This window comes from Neodiprion lecontei, chromosome 5 (assembly GCF_021901455.1).
Source record: "Neodiprion lecontei isolate iyNeoLeco1 chromosome 5, iyNeoLeco1.1, whole genome shotgun sequence".
Classification (NCBI taxonomy): Eukaryota; Metazoa; Arthropoda; class Insecta; order Hymenoptera; family Diprionidae; genus Neodiprion; species Neodiprion lecontei.
Window position 1 is genome coordinate 7,948,236 of NC_060264.1, and position 22,278 is coordinate 7,970,513.

General features: G+C 37.9%; 4 protein-coding genes across 8 annotated transcripts; 2 read left to right on the forward strand and 2 right to left on the reverse strand.

Annotated features, from left to right (window-relative positions):
• Positions 1–3,640: 3,640 nt before the first annotated feature.
• On the forward strand, positions 3,641–6,643 carry LOC107220183 (peptide-N(4)-(N-acetyl-beta-glucosaminyl)asparagine amidase). The gene is made up of 6 exons (XM_015658663.2): positions 3,641–4,122; positions 4,207–4,559; positions 4,835–5,038; positions 5,171–5,345; positions 5,404–5,823; positions 5,926–6,643. The coding sequence occupies exons 1-6, from the start codon at positions 3,904–3,906 to the stop codon at positions 6,487–6,489; spliced, it is 1,935 nt and encodes a 644-aa protein (XP_015514149.1). The 5' UTR covers positions 3,641–3,903; the 3' UTR covers positions 6,490–6,643.
• Positions 6,644–7,056: 413 nt separating this feature from the next.
• On the reverse strand, positions 7,057–12,259 carry LOC107220170 (tyrosine-protein kinase hopscotch). Of its 2 annotated transcripts, XM_015658642.2 has the most exons (13): positions 11,742–12,259; positions 11,332–11,630; positions 10,860–11,219; positions 10,509–10,712; positions 10,142–10,419; positions 9,715–10,051; positions 9,427–9,589; positions 9,201–9,322; positions 8,838–8,991; positions 8,372–8,687; positions 7,982–8,295; positions 7,528–7,865; positions 7,057–7,445 (listed from the first exon to the last, which is right to left on the reverse strand). In XM_015658642.2, the coding sequence occupies exons 1-13, from the start codon at positions 11,841–11,843 to the stop codon at positions 7,130–7,132; spliced, it is 3,303 nt and encodes a 1,100-aa protein (XP_015514128.1). In that variant the 5' UTR covers positions 11,844–12,259; the 3' UTR covers positions 7,057–7,129. The 2 variants fall into 2 exon arrangements, with proteins under 2 accessions (XP_015514128.1, XP_046596022.1); XM_046740066.1 differs by lacking the exon at positions 7,057–7,445 and having other exon boundaries at positions 7,651–7,831.
• A 1,901-nt stretch (positions 12,260–14,160) lies between these two features.
• Positions 14,161–15,724, forward strand: LOC107220201 (proteasome subunit alpha type-4). Its single transcript, XM_015658688.2, has 3 exons — positions 14,161–14,294; positions 14,663–15,290; positions 15,447–15,724. Exons 1-3 carry the CDS (start codon positions 14,292–14,294, stop codon positions 15,587–15,589), a joined length of 774 nt encoding a protein of 257 aa, XP_015514174.1. The 5' UTR covers positions 14,161–14,291; the 3' UTR covers positions 15,590–15,724.
• A 205-nt stretch (positions 15,725–15,929) lies between these two features.
• On the reverse strand, positions 15,930–22,185 carry LOC107220759 (endoplasmic reticulum metallopeptidase 1). Of its 4 annotated transcripts, none has more exons than XM_046741378.1 (7): positions 22,077–22,185; positions 18,384–19,892; positions 17,994–18,174; positions 17,282–17,622; positions 16,911–17,116; positions 16,490–16,787; positions 15,930–16,396 (listed from the first exon to the last, which is right to left on the reverse strand). In XM_046741378.1, the coding sequence occupies exons 2-7, from the start codon at positions 19,830–19,832 to the stop codon at positions 16,235–16,237; spliced, it is 2,637 nt and encodes an 878-aa protein (XP_046597334.1). In that variant the 5' UTR covers positions 19,833–19,892; positions 22,077–22,185; the 3' UTR covers positions 15,930–16,234. The 4 variants fall into 4 exon arrangements, with proteins under 4 accessions (XP_046597334.1, XP_046597333.1, XP_046597332.1 ...); XM_046741377.1 differs by having other exon boundaries at positions 18,393–19,892; positions 21,837–22,160; XM_046741376.1 differs by having other exon boundaries at positions 21,837–22,160.
• Positions 22,186–22,278: the final 93 nt, after the last annotated feature.

The window sequence follows — 22,278 nt, forward strand, 5'->3', positions numbered from 1 at the left end:
TAAACCGACAACGCGTAATGATAGGGTGCACCGTTAGAGACCGAAAGTGGCAGCCCGCCTCCCTTAAAGAAAGCTTTTCCACCCGCTGCGCACTGCAAGCTTCGGAAATCCGTGAAAGTAATTACAATGAGGAACGACGAATGATTCTTCTCTGAAGCTTGCTGCGCTAACCGGGTGAAAAGCTCAAATTTTATGGACCAAAGTCACTGTTCGATGTGGAAAAGCTGATATTTCATTTTATATTTCAGTTTGAATACAGGATTTTTCCGAGTTAACGCCAGAATATGTTGGATTGCCATATGTTGGAACAAATATCGGTACAAGTCATCGGTCAGCAGCGAGTTCAAAGTCCTCACGAGTGAGCTGGAACTGCTCTTGTAACCAAGTTCTGTGGATTTGGCCAAGCAGTTGTTACGGTGTTTACAACCTATGCTGAAGCGTTCAGTGATCGCGTTCCGGAGTCACATTGAAGTGATTGACTCGACTTGACTTGACTAAAGTGATAATGACTCGGAGGATCTGTTTTACCGATATTTGTTCCCCTTCACGATAGGCAACCCAACATACTACGACGTTTACTTGGGAACACCCTGCATAAGTGTATGGTGATCTTAAAAATTGGAAGTAGGTATGCTAATGACGGTATGCCAATGAAACAAGCCTTCTTTTTATAGAAATTTTATGCGTCTATGATCAACGCATCTTTTGTTTCTCCTATCACTAGCTTCGCAATAGTCATTGGCACATAAAATTTACTTAGAATGGAAACTCGTTCCAGTTGTGATATCAAAAAAATTGCGAGCTACCGGAAACCCATTAATGAACATTAATGTACTCGGAACACGTTATTCCTGATGCATGATCATTCCGCAAGCACGCGTGTTTAACCGCAAAGAAATCATCCCGGTTCCCTGACATTGTTATTCCATGCGCGAAACCCTGCATAATATATTTGCGATCGGTGTACAGCCTCTGGAAAACGTGCAGGTCCAGACTCGAGTCTCATTTTTGTGTTATTTATTTCCCACATCAACGGCGAGAGGGCAGAAAATTTACAGTGGTATCCTCTACGTGGGTGCTATAACTTAATTTCTTTTATTCATTTCCAGCTTTTCGTTGCTCTGGTACGAATTTTTCTTTCTGTCCGCGTATTTTTCCCCATGGCAGCCACAACCGATCGAGTGGATTCCACACAAACGCAGAAATTTTCACACCGTTTCAATTCTAATTTTTTTGTATGTGTATTACACAACCGAAGCTGTTGTTACGTTTTCAGAATCTAAATCAGTGGTAAATTTATCAACGGTAAAAATAATGAATTTTCACACTCCATACTTCTTTGTCAGGAACGAATTCAATCAGTTTTATTGATTGCAACGAGAACAATATGGATTCACAGTACAATAGAAACTGAAGTTTCAACGCGCCAATTGTTAATAATATAATGAGCCGGATGTACGTAAAGGCTTCTTTTTAATCTCACGTATAAATGAGAAAAATGCGATACGACTGGCCGGTGAAATAAAATGAATCGTAAAAAATTACGGCTCGAATCGCAGACAAAAGTTACCTCTAATTGATATTGTTATCGAAAGTTATACAATGAGGGTATGAGAGCTGGCGTACATATCTGAACTCCCGAATACAGTCTCGGTGTTAAAGGTTTACGGGAGTTTAATTACATTGTTAAATTCGTATATCCAGGAAGCTGGTTATTGTTTTTGCCCAAGAGACCGATCGGTTCTGGTTTTTGCCCGTTAAATCTAAACGGAGATTATTCGGAGGCAAATCAATTTTAAACTCTTCTATTTACCGCAACGTACTTTTTGAAATGATGTTTTTTCTTTCGCTTCTATTCATACCACTTTTTTCTCTGTCAATATAGTGGATGGAAAAAAACACTTTGCCCGAGGGTATTCCCGGTGTAATTCGATAGGCTACCGTCCCAAAGGATGCGAGGTACACTTTCATCTCCTGAAATTGGCACGTCTCGATTTAAGGGTTGAATTTCTTTCGTTAAACAAGTCTCCGGTAGGCACATCTTGTTAGGATATAACCCGCCTTATATTATACAACTGGCGAAGTAGAGTCGGGCAATTTCGAAGCGCAACTTCGTGTACTGACTTCGCTATTAAGTCGCGTGACTGCACGATCAACTTCGGTGGTGATAAACTTTGTTCGGCAATTCTTTATGGATTTATTAGAAATCAGCTAAAGCTGGGAACGGATGAAAGAGATGGACTGGGATGGCAACAACTCGCGGAAACGCTGCAAGATAGTGGCGAGCGAGCTCAGTTTTACCAACAACCCAATTTCATGCGAGCCTGTCGTAAAACCTAATCTTTGACGTCAAGACGTTCGACACGGAACTTCCGTCTGCTTCCCGGAAATAATTTTCAGGGTTCTGATTGAATGGACTGTTGGGTCCGCCTCATTCTGGCACGATGACAGACTCGTGTTTCTCAGCGTTTTTTCATAAATTGTAATATTCTTCTCGCGCATGCGAAGAACTTCAATCCGGTGTCAACATTTCAACGACACAATGATAATCATTTATTTTTTCAATTTTTCTAAATCCTTCTCACTGCTTATTAGCTAGAAGGATTATCCAAACAATTGAAAAAAACTGTTTCACCGTATTTTTCAATAATATGATCAAATTCATCGAACAAATAAATTTTTTTGATAGTTTTTCTACGGCCATAATAAAAGATGATTTTGAAAAATCCTGTGCGAAGGGTCGTGTAACAATTTTGATGTGCTAGCGTTTTTCAAAAAATGCAGTTTATTTTATCATCATTTAAACTGAAAATTTATTTTATATAATAACAATTCCAGTCTCTGTTGGAATAAAGGAATGAAATTTTTCGAATAAAAGCTGACAACATGAGTCGAAACTAAGGAATCAGAACATGCGAGAACACTCGTCACGTTTTTCCGTGGAATAATAATTATGATAACCTGATGCGAATTTTCCCTATTGTGCCCCATACCATTATTAATATTCGGGGTAAGCCCCATTGTTGATAAAAAGTTTTCCAATTAAACACATTGGAAAATCCACAGCTAAACTTTCGTGAGAAATTACGTTGTTCGAAAGTATAAGCGCGTCCAAGCGGGGCTTTGGGCGAATGCGAATGTTTAAATATTCCGCGCATCATTATAAACGAAAATTTTGTAATCTACCGAGGTTTGTAGCTAGGAGCGAACTTTATCATCTGCAGCTTGTTACCGGCGATAATCATCAATTTATGACAAATCGCGGCATCTGTACGTTGGGTGAACAATTTGAATATATGTATACATCGGTGTTGTATTCTAATTAAAAATCCCTAACTTAGCTGTTAATACATATTAATATATTGTTCTACCAACGCTCATCATCAGGGTTGACACCTCGCCAATGCACGCTTACTTTCGACGTTGACTGAAGATTGCTAAAGACAACCGGTCACATATATCATTTTGAAGCAAGCTAAATGGCACGGAGGTAATGGCAGTGCCCTACAATTACCGATTCGCTTACGGCAGTTACAAAGTTAATTGAGTCGGTACAGTAGGAAATTTCTATACCGCAAATACCCGCCGCCTCCCTCGCGAGCAAACGACGAGCTTCAAAATGCCCCATTTAGCTGGCTGCCTTTATCAATCCGCGGTCAACGCTTGTGGGGGAAAAAAAAAGTTGTCTGCGTATGCAGAAAAAGGACCGTTTTTTTCGCCTTAAATTCGAATTTAAAAAATAAAAAATCATTGTGTTCGAATAATTTCCAATACACATAACATTCCCTATTAATCTATGCGTCAGGTAATTTGAACGTATGTTTAAACCTGAACTACTTGAAAAAGTTCAAATCCGATCAAGTCAAGTTAGAGGTTAAGATAACTGTCAAAATCTCGGTAACGATGAGTAATGTGAAACGTTGCTTTGATTTGTTGAAAGAGAATGATAAAAAAGTTTACAATGAAGTACGTGACGTATTGTCGAGACTGTGCAAAAACGTGATGAAAAATCCGAACGAAACTAAATACCGTAAGGTTCGCTTGAGCAACCCAATCGTCGTTGATAAAATTTTACCAGCGGTTGGAGCGATGGAGTGTCTCTTCGAAATTGGATTCGTCGAGGTAGGTGACAACTGATCAAGGATCGTTCTCGATAATAAGTAAACTATAAACGGAATAAACGATAATCTTTTACCATTCCAATAGCGAGACGATCACCTTCTATTACCGGAAACCGCCTCCTTGTCTAATCTACAAGAACTGGAACGCCTACTCTCAGAGCCAGGTCAAACAAAAGAACCACAAACTAAGCCGCCTGCCCAGAAATCGTGTGCAGCAATTCATCCGACTAGTCCTGCTCTTGCTGTCTCATCAAGTTTCAACCTGCAGACTAATGTCGCACCCACAGCGCAGGAGGAAAAATTTTTCCAGCAAATACGAGGACAATTTCAAGAAGTATTGAAGTACGAGAATACCGAGCTACAAAACAAGGCAAGAGCGCTCATACCTCTGTCGGAATTACAAATTAACGCTATGGAGAAAATGAGATTAATTCAAAGGTATATACAGCATAAGACGCTTCACGCATTAACAAAACCACTCTTCGTTCATCATCCAGTCATTTGAATGTTTCGAATGTTAAGTGTGCTGGTAAATTTAGTTGAAATAAAAATTTCTCACCAAGCCACCGACCGGAGTTTTGGTTTTGCATGTGAAAATTGATATAAGCTAAAACACGCATGCTTACGTGTCATCACGTGACTTTTTCATACCATAACTATACATTCAGAATAACACGCAAATAAACTGACTGATGTAAAATTTTTTGTTACAGAGGAGTAAAGTCGACCAGAGACAATAAACAAGTAGAAGATATTTCGATAGAGGATTTGGTTTTTGTTGAAGTACTAGCATGGTTTAAAGAAAAATTTTTCAACTGGGTCGACAGTCCAGAATGTAACAAATGCTCAGGAAAATGTTCCTTCCAAAGAGTAATACCTGCCAGAGGACCAGGTGTATCAAGAATAGAGATTCACAGGTTTGTAATATCGTGCACCATTGATTGATCAACAGTAACGCAACCGAAAATCATACATCAAGTCAAGAGTCCAAGCAACGAAAATGCCATTTTGCCGTATAAGAAATCTGATGGAAAAATGTTCAACTGTAGATGTACCACGTGTGCCAACACCGTAGAATTTCCTCGCTACTCGGATCCAGCTTTGCTGTTATATACTAGAAAAGGACGCTGCGGTGAATGGGCAAATGCATTTGCGTTGATTTGCCGCTCACTCAACTACGACACCCGTTTAGTGTGGGATTACACGGATCATGTCTGGGTGGAGGTAAATACGCGATCGTTGAAACCACACAGCACGTAATGTATCGTATTTATTGATTCAGGTGTGGTCGGTGGCTGCGAATAGATGGATACATGCTGATCCATGCGAAAACGTATTGGATCGGCCATTGATGTATGAAAAAGGTTGGGGAAAAAAGTTGAGCTACATTTTAGCTTTTTCAAAGGATGAAATGCAGGACGTGACCTGGAGATACACTTCCGACCAAAAAGCTGTTCTAAAACGTAGAAAACTGTGTTCCGAATCAAATCTAGTGTCAATTATAACATCGCTATCGGAAAACCGGCGTCGTACGAGCTGTTCCATTCCACGCCAACAATATCTCATACGTCGATCTCTAATGGAACTAGTAGAACTGATAATTTACCATTTTGGTAACAACAGGAAAGACGAAAGTGACAAAGACTATCACGGAAGAACCTCCGGATCGTTAGCATGGAGACTGTCTCGCCAGGAGGCAAAAGTAAGACGGCGTGTACTTGCACTAATTTTCATGAAAATAGTCTCTGATCATATTGAACTTCAATTGGCAGAATATTTTTGTTAAGTTTCATCCTTTCCACAGATTGATTCAAATTCATCCCATGTATGGCGTATCCCTTCAGAGGTGGAATCGATAAAGCTTAGTTATACAGCATCAAGTGACAATTATGTCTTAGTTGACAGGAGTGGAAATGTGTTGGAGAAAATTGAGGGCTGGGCAAAGGGTGTTTACGAAATGAATGGAGGAATTTTTCGCAAAGTCGAAAACGATTGGAAAATGGTATATCTGGCCCGCAGTCCAGAAAACCAAAGCGGGAATATAAGCTGGAACTTTGAAATATCTGATTCTAAATTAGAAATTTCTAACTTAAGTTTGCGAGCTATCGCTGCTGTTTTTCACGGTGCAAGCATTGAGTGGAAAATTCAAGGATTTTACAGAAATGGCCAAACAAAAGTGGTCCCTATCAATGATTCGAAAGAATTTAAAACAGAGCAGCTTAACGGGACTTTTAAAATCAGTTTATCGGCCACACTTAGTGGAGGTGAGAAGGACCTAGCCTGGCAACACGCCCAATTGTTCCGCCAGAGTCTAGATTCCACAGATCATTCCATAGAAATTTGTATCAATACAGTTAAAGTTATCTAACACATACTTTTATTTTCAATTGACTGGTTGATGGAGATAAAATTAACAGATAATATATTGTATAGACGTTCTTACAGAGATTTATTATCATATACTTCATAGCACGTGTACCACTCAAATTAAACGGTGAAATTTACTTCCTATAGTATAAAAAGAAGAAAAAAATTTGCAATTATTAATTCATATTATAATACATGATTTGTAAATTTTTGTGAATAATTTCAAAGCGTATATGCATGTATATTGTATACGTATGCACATGTATAGTACATGCATATTTATGTAATATACTGATTCACGATAATATTAATTTTGTACTACCGTACAACGTACTGTGCATAATATGTATAGAAGGTCATTTGTTCGTGTTCAATTGCATGATGAAAAACTTTTAATAAATTTGGTATGTACAAATATTTCGAAACATCTAAGTTCAATCACAGACTTTTATATAGATAGGTATAGATAGTTTTTGTATCATCTGAACCTATCAAAAGAGATTTAAGAATAATAGTTCACACAGGATGTCAGACGTATCCTCGTATGACAGATAGAAATTATGTATAAAATTATGGCACCTTTTCGTCATATGCGAATAACGGATGGCGGCAATTACTGTTTACCATTTTTCTTGGGCATCTCAATATTGCGTCAACAAGTCTTGTATATCGTTACAGAGAGTTGAAAAATCAGGTCGCTCGTGACTCTGTAATTGCCAGCAGGGATACATCAGTTTAACATAAACGGCTTGCGGGCAAGTGGGAGGGCATGGTAGTCTAGAACCTCTCTCTAGCGCCTCTAATAGTTCGGCGCTACCTTCAGAGTTTCCACCATCCCCAACTCCAGGTACTCGAGGCTCGTCTCCAAAGCCGAATGTCTCGTACATCGTCACTCCAAAAGACCAAACATCTGACCTTGGCGAGAACTTTCCATCCCTTAAACTCTCTGGCGCATACCTACAATGAAATGATTGTCGAATTTCCAGGGAATCTTTGAACAGTTGAAAGTCATTGAAAGTAAGGCGAGCTATTGACTCACCATTTTATAGGAAGATCCCTGTTTGTCTGAAGAATATAGTAATCGTTTATTCCAGTTACTTGTGCTAATCCGAAATCACTAATTTTTACCCTATTTTCACTAGCGACAAGAATATTTCTAGCCGCCAAATCTCTGTGTACAATACTTTTACGGCCTAAATAATCCATTCCTGTTGCAATATCAAGGGCAAAGCCTAGCAATTTCCTATGCGTCAACGTCTCACGGTTTATCGCTAAGTAACTCTGCAGTGAACCATGCTTTACAAACTCCATTACCAAGCAAACTTCTGGCTCCGATATAACTCCTAGAATTTCCACGACATTTTCATGTTTCAGAGTCTGAAATGGTACGTAATTGATTTTCTATAAAATACTGCAGAGATAAGAGATACTTCCCAATTCAGCATAATCAAATACATGGCCTTCATGCAAAAAAAATTATTGCAATATCCCACCTTCATAATTGATATTTCTCTTTCAAAGTCCCGTAAGTCTGCTTCCAAAGCTTGAGTCTTGAGTTTTTTAACGGCAACTTGCTGAGGCTCTGCATCTTTGTTGTCTCTTTCGAGCAAACCTTTGTATACTTCTCCGTAAAAGCCTTGTCCTATACGTCCTTGAAGAATCACATTGCAATCCGCGTCCAGTTCAAAAATGCCTTGCATTTGTCCCAAAGGTCCGCTTTTTTCACCTCCTACCTTAGCCAACCAAATCAAATACGAGGATAACTCCTCTTGATCATCTTGATCAATTTCTTTCGATTCACCTTCAGCTGAAATAGAATAGCTGCTGTATACCACTGATTGTTACGATAAGGAGAATTGAATTATGAAAAGTTGTTTGGGTACCTTCGTCATCATCATCCCAGACCAGACTAGTGCGATCAGTAAATAGACTACTGGCCCGAGACTCACTGTCAGATGAATCGATCTCTTTCTCTGCCTCGATGTAACTGGAGTCAGTGAAGAGTTTAGGAAATGCAGTTTCGTAAGCGTGAATTCTCCTCGAATTATACACTTGGTACAAAATCTGATTAATATCTCGCATTACTGCTTGTGGTTGTTTTCTAGATCCACCACCCTCCCCCCAACACTCAAGCATTAGTTTATAAACTTCAGTTGGACAGCCAGATGGCATAGGCAATCGTTTGCCGCTTGAATAGTACTGCAAATAAAGTATACAGATACGAATATAAGCTTGTGAATTAATCAGAAAATACGAAAACCATCTCAACATTTTTTCATTCATAAATCAGAGATAACCCCATCCATGACAACATGCTCTTAAGATCTGAGAAGAACATATATTACATACCCTTTTTACAGAATCAATGTCTTTGTGGGGAGGTATAGGCGCACCACGGGAGAAAATCTGCCAGAAGGTGGTTGCCAGAGCCCAAACATCTGCCTGTGAACTACGCTTAGCTAATTCCGCATTGCCATAACATTCGGGTGGCAGCCAATGAACACTAAATTAATTCGATCTGGTTAGTTTTATTATAAAAATTACCATAAATATAATGAATATGCAGATAGAAATGTGATGAATCTTGCGGGATTATCAACATGCTTTCTAATCTGCAAATAATGAGTAACCAAGCAATAGCTATTTTTTATTCATTTTTTTTTCATTTTTGATAAGTTGTACTCAAAATACTCAAATAATAAAGATTCTTACTCTGCTTGTGTGTAGCTAAACAGGCCTGGGTCTGCTAATTTTACTACCAAACTATTCGCATTATGCGTGTGTACCAAAAGCTTTCGGCACCTGATATTACCATGCACAACTCCGTTTTCCTCCTAGAAGCAGACGAGGGTGATTAAGGGTAAAAAGAATTTAATCTCTTAAAATGGACTATTAGAAATGCAAAATTAAATACAACACAATGTCGACTTAAACTCACCAAATGCCACAGAGCTGTGGCAAGACATGCGGCTGCTTCCACCATATCAACAGTTTTAATTGTTTGCGTTGAAGCGTGTGTTTGTAAATATACATCGAGCGGACCATATCGCACTAGTTCCAGTACCATTCCAACAGCTGGTGCAAGCATCAGTCCATACAACCTAACAAGAGATTAATGGTATTTTCTGATTTCACGGATTTTCATTTTTCGTAGTTTTCTATAAAGATATATAGTCTCAACGACATTTGAAATAATTGATATACTTTAGAGTTGCAAATTACTGACCGAGCTATTGCTGTCGATCTAAGCTGACCCCATTTTCCAGCCAGTTGGAAAAATTCTCGAGTCATTCCCGACTCTTCTTCTTCAAGAATTTTTATGGCAACTCCAAGTTTTTTGCCTTTAGCTATTCTCCACATTGCTCGGTATGAAGTAATCGCCGGTGTTCTGGATTCGGATGTTAACTCATAGTGTTTACGAAAAGGTTGTGCTTTGTATACCTGTAACTCCTGAGGTGGAATGCAACGTGGACCGTCTTTCAAAAGCTCAGTCACTAACTCTTCGTCAGCAACTACATCACTCACGCCACTTTCACTGGCACAAATCAATAATGGCGATTTATCTAAAAATGTAGATTTAAGACAAATTACCAACATGTCATATAAAATCTTGGCATGTATAATTGTAGGATTGTAACATTTTAAAGATGTACCATATTCTGAAGGCGGTAGGCATTCACGGAGGTAAAGTTGATTTTCAGGGTCTTGATGAGCGGCGACTAACTGCGCAAGAGACGTATACCTTTGCACGCTATCGGATAAAATAAATTCGTCAGGTCCCAGTTGTTCAATCTTTCTTGTTCGTGGCTTGCTGTCTTTACCACATACATCCAAGTAAAATACGTTATATTTCGTTTCACTTTCTCTCAGAACAAATGTACCGGGTCGATTACTACGTTTCTCTTCCAGTTTTGCATACGAAAACTCACCGCTGTAATAATATATCGATGACAATAAAGCAGTAACTTACTTTAATAAAATTTTCTAAGATACACATTTTAGAATGACAAAGACTCTCACCCTACAGGTCCATGACATTTCATTTTATGAAGCTTTTGCAAACTTGGCGTTATGAGGTCTCTACATAAATTAAATGTCCACTTAATGGCCAAACGATAATATCCATCCAATCCAGAAACGAATGATAGTAAGAGCGCATTTGTACCAAACTTCAAATAGGTAGGAATCCCATTCTTTCGAGATATTTCTACTGTTCCATCGTGCCTTGAAAAACAATTTTATGTTAGAATTCCTAAGAATACAGTTGTAAATTTCCCGAGATTTTTATTAATGTAATTCATCAATATTCTTAACACAGAACAGGTGTAAATATAAGGAATAGACATGATAAAGAATATATTCATTAATTACCTGATTGAAATAAAGCAGAGGTCCTCTATGGCACACAAAGTATCCTCAATATTATTTTCCATGTCAGTATACTTGACTTCCTTAGAATTAATTCGGAGTAAAACTTTTTGCGGAGGATTAGGTATACCCCTGTCCATCAAAGCCTTATATTCTTCCAACAAATAATCTGGAGCCATGCATTCCAACTGATTTAAATACTGGTCCTTCACATAAGCAGCGTCGTGACCAGATAATCTAACCAAAGCATTATGAATGGGTTTCTTTACAAAGAACGAATGACGCTTTAGGCATTCCTTGGGAATGTATTTCTTATAATCGGATTCCACAATCTCTCTTGGTATATCTTTCTCTAGCATCACTCTATAAGTAATAAAAATTATCAGTAAACAAAAATTTGACTCAAATCAAACATGTTAAAATATTTCGATAAGCAGCTTTGAAACTGCAATATTTATATTAGAAAAATGAACACCTGTACATATCGCAGACTCCCAATCCGATCAATTCACGTTTATGTTTTTCATAAACTATTTCTGAAACCTTGTTGTCCAAGACATCGGTACGAGCTTGGAGAAAATAATAATCATAGGCTTTGATATCGATTTGTTTAAGCCTCTGTATACTCGACGGTTTGAACCTCAGCCTGAAGTCAAGTTTCAATTTATCTTTAATTTCCAATTTCTGACCAGAAGCACACCATAACTTGGTGGATCGATTCCTAAGTGCAAACAAGTGCCTTGCGACTGGACCGATACCAATTTGCTTGCAGACCTAATGGATACAAAGAAGAAAGACAGGTAGATTATATGAATCTCTACCATGTTTTTATTTTTATAACAGCTGAGATGTGAAGAGGACAGAAACCAAATGATCCTCTCCTACCTTGATGCATAAATCTTCTGCGGTCCATTCAACAGTACATGGAATAATTACACCCTTCGCATCGGTGGCCAAGTTAACTGACACTACGTTTTTCTCTTCCATTGTAGAACAAATTTATTATTACTCGAGATTGTATTTTTGTTAAACTTTAAGTTGATGTTTACCACATTTTTTAGGTTACGTTGCGCATCTCACTAACAATAAGAAAACTATTCTGTTGACATTACAAATTACAAGTGTTGCATACGTATCCGGACTTCGACTCTACAAGCTTTAATCAATAGAGCGCAACACCGAAATGTGCATAACAGATCGATCGCTTTTCGAGTTTTCAACGAATTTAAAACGCGCCCGGGTTTCATTCGAAATTCTGCGAATGTACGTATCCGTTAATTAACTCGCGTTGATTGAAGAGTATATCTTCGCTCTACGATGTGTCTCTCGACACGCTCGACACTAAAGTCTAAACGCCCTAAACCATGGTTTTCTACAAAGGTCTGGTGGCACACCGCAGCGTTACAAACCTTCTAGTGGCAACAGCTCGTACTCAAAGTGAAAATAGACCGTTACTTTGGAATTTTGGAGAATACATTTTTGTTTTTTATTTTTTATGGTCGTATAATTACCACGATTATGCGTCTCGTCTCAAGGACCAAACAGGTTTTATCGAAATTATTGATTTTTTTACGTTCAAGAATATTTCAAACTAACGATGAAGATGGGCGAATTTTTCAATCAGACGAAGCAGTCATTGGAGAAAACGTTATTTTCTTGATTTTTAAAGCAATGATTGAAAACAGATAATCAGAAATCTAAATTACTGGGACAATTTCTTTACACTTCCGTACTTGATCCTTTTGCACTATCAGAGGCTAGCCAAACAATTACTTAAATTCCTAGAATTTTTTCAGGACCGTACATTTAGCGTACGGTCGAGCAACTGGATCATCGTATGTTCGTACAGGTGCATGGCAAAATTACCGTTATTAGTCCGGTAGCCCGTTGCACTTTTCGACGAATCATCTAATAATATTTCAAGGGTGTGACTTTGCCCTACAGTACTTGACACAGGGTCTGATAACCTTCCATACTTGGCTGCAAACGGCGTACAAGGTTGCCTGTACTCCTGCGTGAAAGTGTATGCGATGCTCGTTTTAGATAATCAATGAGATAACGTGATGATTCTTCGATAGTGCAATCGAGTGTCTCTCATTGAATGACATTATAGCGTTGAGAAGCCTACCTCCAAACTCGTAGAATTCCTTCCTTTTCGACAAATGGATTGACACGTAAGAGTTTACTCTTCGCAGCGAGTGGTCTCGTTTGATTGAGCTCATTAATTTCTCTCGAAAGTGTTGTTTTTTGTATCAGTCGAATAATCAATCGATGAGCTCTCTCTATATATTACAACGAATCATTGGATATTGCTTACGGTACAAAATGAATCTACAGCAAAAGGGTCCGTTTACGGTTTTGGAACTTATACTTTTAGGCATCGTCGAAAGTATTTTGAGAGCGCCGACCGGGGTACAGCAGACCTTTCTAAACCCAAAATATTCCCCATGCCTTCGGTTATAAAATTAATGGTTTTGCAAGTAATAATGAGGGTGCGGCTTCGTACAGGCTGGTTGTGTTGATTAAGCACTTCGATGACCGCGGTGATAAGGTCACTTTTGTACTTGAATTGGTGACTAACGTAATGAGTTGCGATTTCCCGTTTGGATTTTCTACCTGCTCAAGTCATAAGGACTCTGTCGCGGGCGTATATTATAGTCTTGGGCTGCATGGTTGTCGGCATTTGTAAACGGACTCCCTGCTGTGACTGCCTGAGTCCTCTTGAATTGTTTGTGCAGAAAGCTATGATGACGCTTGTTGTATTTATGGCAACTGTTTTCCGATTTACAATCGCTAGTATTGTGACCCTGAGAGAGGCAATTGTAACAAAGATTCGCGTGTGCAACAGTCCTTACGCATTCTTCTATTGATAATTTGTGGAAGGTTGAGCAAATATAGATTGCATGTGATGCAGAACAAATAGGGCACTTCAGATTTGTATTTGTCGCAAATGTCTGTACCTGCGGTTGATTTTTTGATTTAGTAAGTTGGTAAAAACAGATGGCGTATTCCTTTGCAGCCGTGGATATTCCCTGAGAATAATCCAATGACGTCGGAGCGTTCGTCGTATGCATTCAAATTTCTTCTTCTTTCGAATGGATAGCGCTACCGTTGACTGAAGAATATTCTTCAGTCGACGAATATGTCAACATTAACATTAACGTTTCTACGTACTTACATGTGTTTAAAATTTTCCGCAATTCGGTTCGTTAGAAAATGGCGGTCAAAATGGAGGCGATCGAGTGGACTCCGATACTACTGCCATCTAGCTACAAATTATGAAAGCTTGATTCAAACACAAATCTCCGTATCGTATAGTTTATGTATAATTCAGAGTTGCCTGTGAGTTTTGGGCCGGCCGTCAAACTTGATTTTCAGTGTGTTACTCTCATTTAATTGCTACACTTTTTGGTAGTTTTGAATAAGTTTGACAAAATGGTGAGCATAAAATTATTCATTTCATCAAAGTACCCGCAAACGACTATAGACTTATTTTCTAATTAATTAAATAATGTAAACTTCTGTACTCTGAACAGAAATAGGTTAGAATACCTCTATTGATGCATTGTCATCCATACAATTATCCCATCTAATTCTAATAAAAATTTCCCATAGCTCCAGATATATCCAACTCAGTATTAATTGTTACGAAAATATTCACCCTTCTAATTGAGAAAAGGCTACTAGGCGAAAATAAACCGTGGCAACAATGCGACTAATTGACGCATCGTCATGCCGACTGTAATCCAAAACTCAGAACGTACAAACTTAATTCATTCTTAACAATTTCTTGATTTTCTGATCAGGCTCGCCGGTATGATACCAGGACAACTATATTCTCGCCAGAGGGTCGGCTATACCAGGTGGAATATGCAATGGAAGCTATAAGTCACGCTGGTACTTGTTTAGGAATTCTGGCCAATGACGGAATCTTACTAGCCGCAGAAAGAAGGAACACCAACAAGCTGTTGGATGAAGTATTTTTCTCAGAAAAAATCTATAAACTAAATGAGGATATGGTTTGCTCCGTTGCTGGAGTTACGTCTGATGCAAACGTTCTCACTAACGAGCTCCGCTTAATCGGTCAAAGATATCTTCTTCAATACGGTGAAGCCATTCCTTGTGAGCAACTGGTTTCTTGGCTTTGTGATGTCAAACAAGCTTACACTCAGTACGGAGGTAAAAGACCGTTCGGAGTTTCCATACTCTACATGGGCTGGGATCGGCATTACGGATATCAGCTCTACCAGTCAGATCCTAGTGGCAATTACAGCGGGTGGAAAGCTACCTGTATTGGTAACAATTCGGCAGCAGCTGTATCTTCTCTTAAACAGGAATATCAGGAGGGAGAAACTACTCTGAAAGATGCGATGGCTCTTGCGATTAAAGTTCTCTCAAAAACTCTAGATATGACTAAACTCTCCTCTGACAAAGGTCAGTTGAAGATTCTTAATTGTCCAATTTTCCAAACTTGTATCTAAATAGTATATTTAACGATGTTACCTAATTTTTTATAAAGAATAAGTACCTATTTGGATCGGTGGAGGGAGCAAAAACTGCTCATTCTCCATTATTGTATCATTGTTGTAGTTGAGATGGCAACTCTAACTCGCGAAGATGGAAAAACAAAGACCCGTATTCTACCAGCATCTGAAGTGGAGGCATTGATTGCTGAACACGATCGACTAGAAGCAATTGCTGAACAGGCAAAGAAGGAAAAGCAAAAACTGTAAAATATCAACAAACTATCGAATTTTTATTACTTATTAATTCATAATGAATAATGATTATTTGCTTAAGTGAACATGAGCATCTGGCGTAAGTGATAAATAGCTTACATTTCGAATAAAAATGAATTACAAAAAGCATTCCTTTTCTCTTATAATTGTACACGTTGCTACACGTCGTGCTTATAACAGTCGTTCATTCATTCTTCGTAACGTCTTTTGAGAATAACAAGGTAATTCAGCATCTTTTTGAGAATCTATCTAGCGATGTAACATTCGTCCTATTTAACAGGAATGGGGACTGATCCTATCAAAAGATAGTGTCAAAACTTTTTAATGTTATGTGGTGGTTGCATCCCCTAAACCTTTGATTCAGACTAAATATCCGGCATACAGACTCACATTTATACTGGTATGAAACAATCATATCTCTTACCATTAACACTGAAATTTCTCACGTACTGAGCTATCACGACCTTCTCTATTCCGGAAAAGTTGTCCCGAAATCACAATAAAGTCTTGTCTTTTCAAGTTAAGTTTAAAGCTTCATGTCAAGTCGTGTACTTCTAGTTAATTAAACTATATTTGAGTTGTGTTCTCAGGCCCCAGTTAAATAAAAAAACCAGTAACTAAAATAAAACTTTCTTTTCTCTAAAAAATGTAAGATTTGTAAGTTGATGACCAATGGAGCGGAGCAACCCACAGTGGCAACTGTTTAAGAATGGAGGCATAAGGTGTGCTCGCACTTGTTGTGTTGTGCACATAATGAGCATTTAGAGAGATATCAATAACTGGATTTACTCCATCCGAAACCTATAAGAAAATAATGGTAGATTGAATTTTATATTTCAATTATAAACCAAATAACTATTAGAACTACTGGAAAAAACATGATAAAATACCCACCACTAAGTCTAACCAAATTTCTACAGTAGTTTCCGGTTCTATCGCATAATCGTGAAGCACAAAATAAACCGATCTCTCATTCCACGTAGTTGATGTAGGAACTTCTTCGAGCAATGACCAGTTGGATAAAGTTACACCATCTCTCGGCGCAAACACTAGGCTCATATGGTCGGGCCCTGTCAAATTCAGATACAGCCGCCTTGATTCTGTAGTTGTGTCATTCCAAACACCTAAAAGTGCCGATGGTTGATACAACTGAACAGTTGGCACTTCATTTGGTATCCAAAAGCTCTTATTTCTGGAATGAAGTAATAATAGAATATGATTATGTACTTTCTGATAAATTAGGGACTTTAATCTTTATGGCCCAATACATGTCTTTGCAATATAAAAGATCCCTCTGAATAGCATGATAACTCACAACATGCCCATGTCTCTACCCTTCCAGATTGGAAGTCCACAGTAGATTGTATCCAGGCACGCGTCTGCTACGGTCGTAGCATTGCTGTATTCAGATATGTACTTCTCAACTGTTCTGGGACCGTTCCGATCTAGATTTTGAATCCAGAATCCCCCATCATTATACGTTACATTCCCATTAATATCATACATAGTTCTTTCTGTATGCTGAAATCACACGTTCAGGTTATATTAGTCAGTTGCAAGTATTGATAAGGACTCTGGAGTTTGTATCCTGATTGAGTGAAATTACGAATACAAGCCAAAGAATAATTTAGTACCAATTGTTGAAACTTGAGAGTGTATGAACAAGTAGATTTGACAGGAACTTACAATAAGCCAAAACCGTTGTGGCTTTGGGCTTGTGCGATCAACTGTGTATGGAAAACCGTACGTCGTGACAGTAGCTGCTAAGATAGTGATAACAGCAGCTAATGAAAACCCAAGTACTAAAACCTGTGGCCTTCGAACGACAGCTATCAAAGGCGTCCAAAAACAGCCAATCATTGAAGTGATCGCAGCCATAATCAGGGATATGTAGAGATCAGGAGTAATATCAGATCCTGATCTTCCCATTATTGGTAAAAAACTGGTCATCATCGATCCGAGCCAAAGTAAATACAGAGTTGGAATGAAGAGCCCAACGCCGATAAAAATCGCGAGCCAAACTCTGACTAAAAGTAAAGATAGTATTAAAAATGAATAATTTAATGAATAAACTTTCATTGGTAAATTTTTCTTATTTCAAGCTATCCTCAAGATGTAAATACTGTCCAGAAAATTAACGTAAACTTGTCACCTATTCAAGGTTTCATTCAAATCGCTTCATTATATTAACACATTAACGACCGGTAGCCTATTAATAGGCTTTTCGTCGCCAACGCTTACCGACCGGTAGCCGATATACTGTTGAAACGCTAGCGGTCGGTAAAGTGTTAACTATTAGAAATTGAACGAACGGATGAAGATCATGTAATTTGTTACTATATTCAATGAATTAAATGAAAATTGAAATTTGGAGTACTAAGATTTCTTATACACTAACCAAGTCTTTGCAGCTTCAATATTGAAGTAATAATGTTGGCTGCAGATACAAATCCAACAATTATAGCTATTACATATGCTGATTTCAAACCATAAATTGTCAATGCAATCAGAATGATTGCCCATAACATTCCTACGGCCTGAGTATTTAGCTGTACTCGTTGTCCAGTACCTAAACGGCTCTGAAAATTAAATATCTTTATAAGTAGCAGCAGAGTCAAATTTTTACCTGTGAAACTTTTAACTTATTTACCTGGTCAAATGAAATTTTTTTTTAAAAACATCGCCAATCGGTAATTCTTTGCATCAAATTATCTAATAATATTATCAACTTTAAGTAATCGATTCAATTTCTATAAAATAAAAAATTGAGCAAAATTGCCGAACTAACTGAGATCACCTGCTCTATAGGTTGAGCAGTCATCGCCCAATTAACACCCAGCATCGGAAGCATAGTCGGTACAACGAACAATCCAATCAATAGCCCTGGATTACTGTACCAGCTCATTGCATTATCTGTCCAGTCAAGCAGCATGCCAAAAAAGACAGATAGTCCAAATCCCAATAGAATCCCCAACATTTGGAAGAGGAAGCTTATTCCAAGACTTTTTGCCTTGTCTTTGATGCTGCATCCCGGAGTTGGCCAGAAAGGTGAAGCAAGAGCCAAAAGTGCCGTCAATACATTCAGTATAATCGCAATTGTCGTTGAATATCGAATAACAAATAATCCCAGGAAATCATAGTATACTGAATTACCCTCGACAGAACTTTCCAAAAGTTCTGGTGCATTACCTAGGGCTTTAATTAGTGCCAGCATGTTGTCTCCGGTGTGTTGATAGCATCCATCTGGGATTATTTGATAATCGTCATACAGCGTATGGTATACGTGGCCACCTGCGTAATAGGCCATATCCAGGCCATGAAGGTTTCCAAAATCTCGAAATATCCTAAAATCGGTATCAGATGGGACCAAGCCACTTTCAAACAAGTCAGTAATAACTGCCGACGCATGAGGATGAGGAACGGCGGAGGCATAATATGCGTCAAGCCACGGATCTTTTGGACCAGATTGAAAAAGTGCTTCTCTACCGCCAAATCCTGCCGAATCGTAGTTGAGGAATGCGCGTACATCTGCCGCCCAACGATGAGTAGTTACAAAGGCGTGAGACGCTTGCAATGGATTTTCTTCGGCACCGTTGAATAGAAAAATGATATCGTGAGTCAATGTAGTTTGACTTTGGGATAACACTCTAAGCACTTCGAGCATTGCTGCACAGTTTATGCCATTGTCACTTGCACCTGGACTGGAAGGATGAGAATCGTAATGACAATTGACCAGTAGAGCCACACTGGAATTGTCTCCATCTGACAATCTAGCGATGACATTGCCAACGTTGAGGTAAACGTTCGTAAATGAACGACGATTGGATATAAAATAAGCACCACTACCTCTTGCGACGTCAATTTGGACAGTCTTGTTATTTGTCGCTTCGGCCTGAATTTCTTGCAAAATATTGGTCAGGTACTCTACAGCCACAACTTCATTCTCATAACTACCAACTACCTTCTCCCCTATTTCTGCCAACCCAATTAAATCAGACTTAGCTCTCTCGGTGATGAAGAGATCTTTGCCAGCTACTAAGTCATTTACTGTAAGTGGCGTTGGCAATCCATTGTAGAGGTAATGATGTAACGTCACATTGATCAACAATATTAACAATATCGCCAGACCACACCACAAACTTGGTATTAGATCTTTTCTTTTTCTCTCCTCATCGTACTCAGAACTATCTGATGTTACAGCATAAATAGCCTCGTTACGCCGTGGTAGCTTCACCATGCTGTATGCCGGGTCCTCACGAGTACGCCTGTAGCGTGCGTCTGTTCTTCTCTTTGGATCCTACAAAATTTGATTGAGAGAAAAATATTACAAAAAATTCTACATGCTTCAACTTGAAGAAAAATGGTCTCAAAAAAGCAAAATAGCTGTTAGTCCTTTAATTGCTTTAAGTTAGCACATGAAATAAATTTGAACGAAGTGATGCCTTCCTTCGCACTGAACTGAATCACATTATCACTAATTAAATTACCAATTTAAACTGAATTGGATCGAACAAGACTGATTGTTAAACACAAAACTAATGATTATCAAGATTCAGGTATTTTACTGATGCCTGCAATTACTATCAACTACTCTTTGATAATCTATCCAATATTTTCAATTGCTAGGAGCAAAATATAATTGTCGTGAATGCCAATCTTCAAAGACTGCGGAAACATTTTTGAAGACTAGTATCTGATGTTGTCAATTTGATTATATTATCTGGAGTGACAAAGCCAGAGGGTAATAGCCCATTGTAAATCATACAGATTAACTAATTGGAATGGTATCGCAGCAGGCTGTTATTGTAAAATTTCATTACATCAAAGGTATTCTATTGAGCAACATGCAGCATTGTTCAAGTACAACAATGATCTAATTTATTGTCTGTATTAAAACTACACACTAAGATATAGTATCCAAGGAAATCTATCTTCAGAAATGAATTGTCCTAATTTTGGCACCCCATAATATTCAAGGAAAGCATGATAAAAAAAACTTGTGCCACGTAGTCATTTAAAACTGTGATACGTCACTCTTTGTTAAACCAATAACTACCTGAATCTAACTTTAACTCAATGAAAACAAATAAAATATCGTTTCATTGAATAAAGGATGAGCGCATAATTATCACAATGTGACAATCATTTGTAAAGCCTCCTACCAATATAGCATTCGAAAAATCAATTATCATCTTTGCAAGGATAAATGATTATACCAATTCTATATTATTTGCAATAAATCACATAATCTTGTTGTATTTATTCTTCCATCTCATTTCATGTTTGATCCAAATTCCCTAAATTTCAAATGTAATTTTTACAGCCTACAATATTATGCACTTTCAGTTTATTTTCAGATTAAACAAACTTTCAATATTACATCGTTGCTCATGGCACTGCATGTAGTAAATCAATCATTTTATTCTCTAACTAACAAAACTATCACACTGTTGAATTCGTATAAATCGAGTTTTCATTTTCAGGATCGTGATAACATCAGTGATTGTGAGTGCTGTTACAATTTCTATAAAGTGGCAAATGCTATGAAGTGTAAGATTATCGCACATGATAATCATGTTTCGCCAAATACGTATAAGACTGACATGACATGTGAATTTTGTGGCGAAGCTTCGTGAAAGAAAATTCACATGCACAGTATTAGATGACTGATAATATAAGACGTTAATCAAAGCCTAAAATCGCTTTACTTGGTTAAACAGGTAAATGAATAATCATTTGAATCAACAATTAACCAAGACAAATTTGTTAATTTTTTCTGCAATAGTTCATGGAATAATGACAAATGTTTATTTCAACATACTTATAAGTAATAAGTACAATTGAATCGAATGCATGTACACATTTTGGGTCATCATAACTGTACATACTTCTTAGATTACAAAATTTAATGACAAAGGTTCATTTGTTACAGGCAAAATATTTAACACCGATTGTTTACTCATTTTTTCAGCTGTGACCAACAATATTCAAGAAATCAGTTTGCATACAACAAAATATAATATTTCTCAACACAAAACATGAGTAGTTTTGCGTTTATTACGGAGCATAATCTGTTGCGAAACTGTAGAATATGTACCAGAATTTTTAAATAATAATGCATATCGTAACCGCTAACTTTTTTCCTAGTCATCTATGTATATACGTAGGTAAATGTTATGTATAATTTGCCTCGACTCGGCGTGGATCATTGCATCGTTATCATTTCTATCGATCAACTTACCGCCATTGCCACTTATTCGATGAAAATTATTCAGTTAATAAAAAAGAAGAAGAAAATGATTTGCGTAAAATCGTAGGAATGCAGAAGAGCTGCAGTGGCGCTGGTTTTAAATTATTTGAAACGACAAAAATTCATTCTGCGTTACTGAGAAGAAAATTGTTAATATTGTAACAAAAATGAAAAACGAAGGCGTTCAAAATCCGGTAATTGCCCCTGGATTGAGATAAAGTCTATAGCCACCGTCGCTGACTGAAGTCATCGTTTAATCATCGCAGTTCTTGGTTAACACCGCATCCGTACAATCGTGATCATCGTGATACAATCCAGAAAGTACGGTTATGGCGGAGACCGAACCATAGACTAAATAAACATAACGCTTCGGAAACGAAATAAACGACAAATCAACCGGTTCCAGCGACTCTTCACAGATAGCACTTGCTTT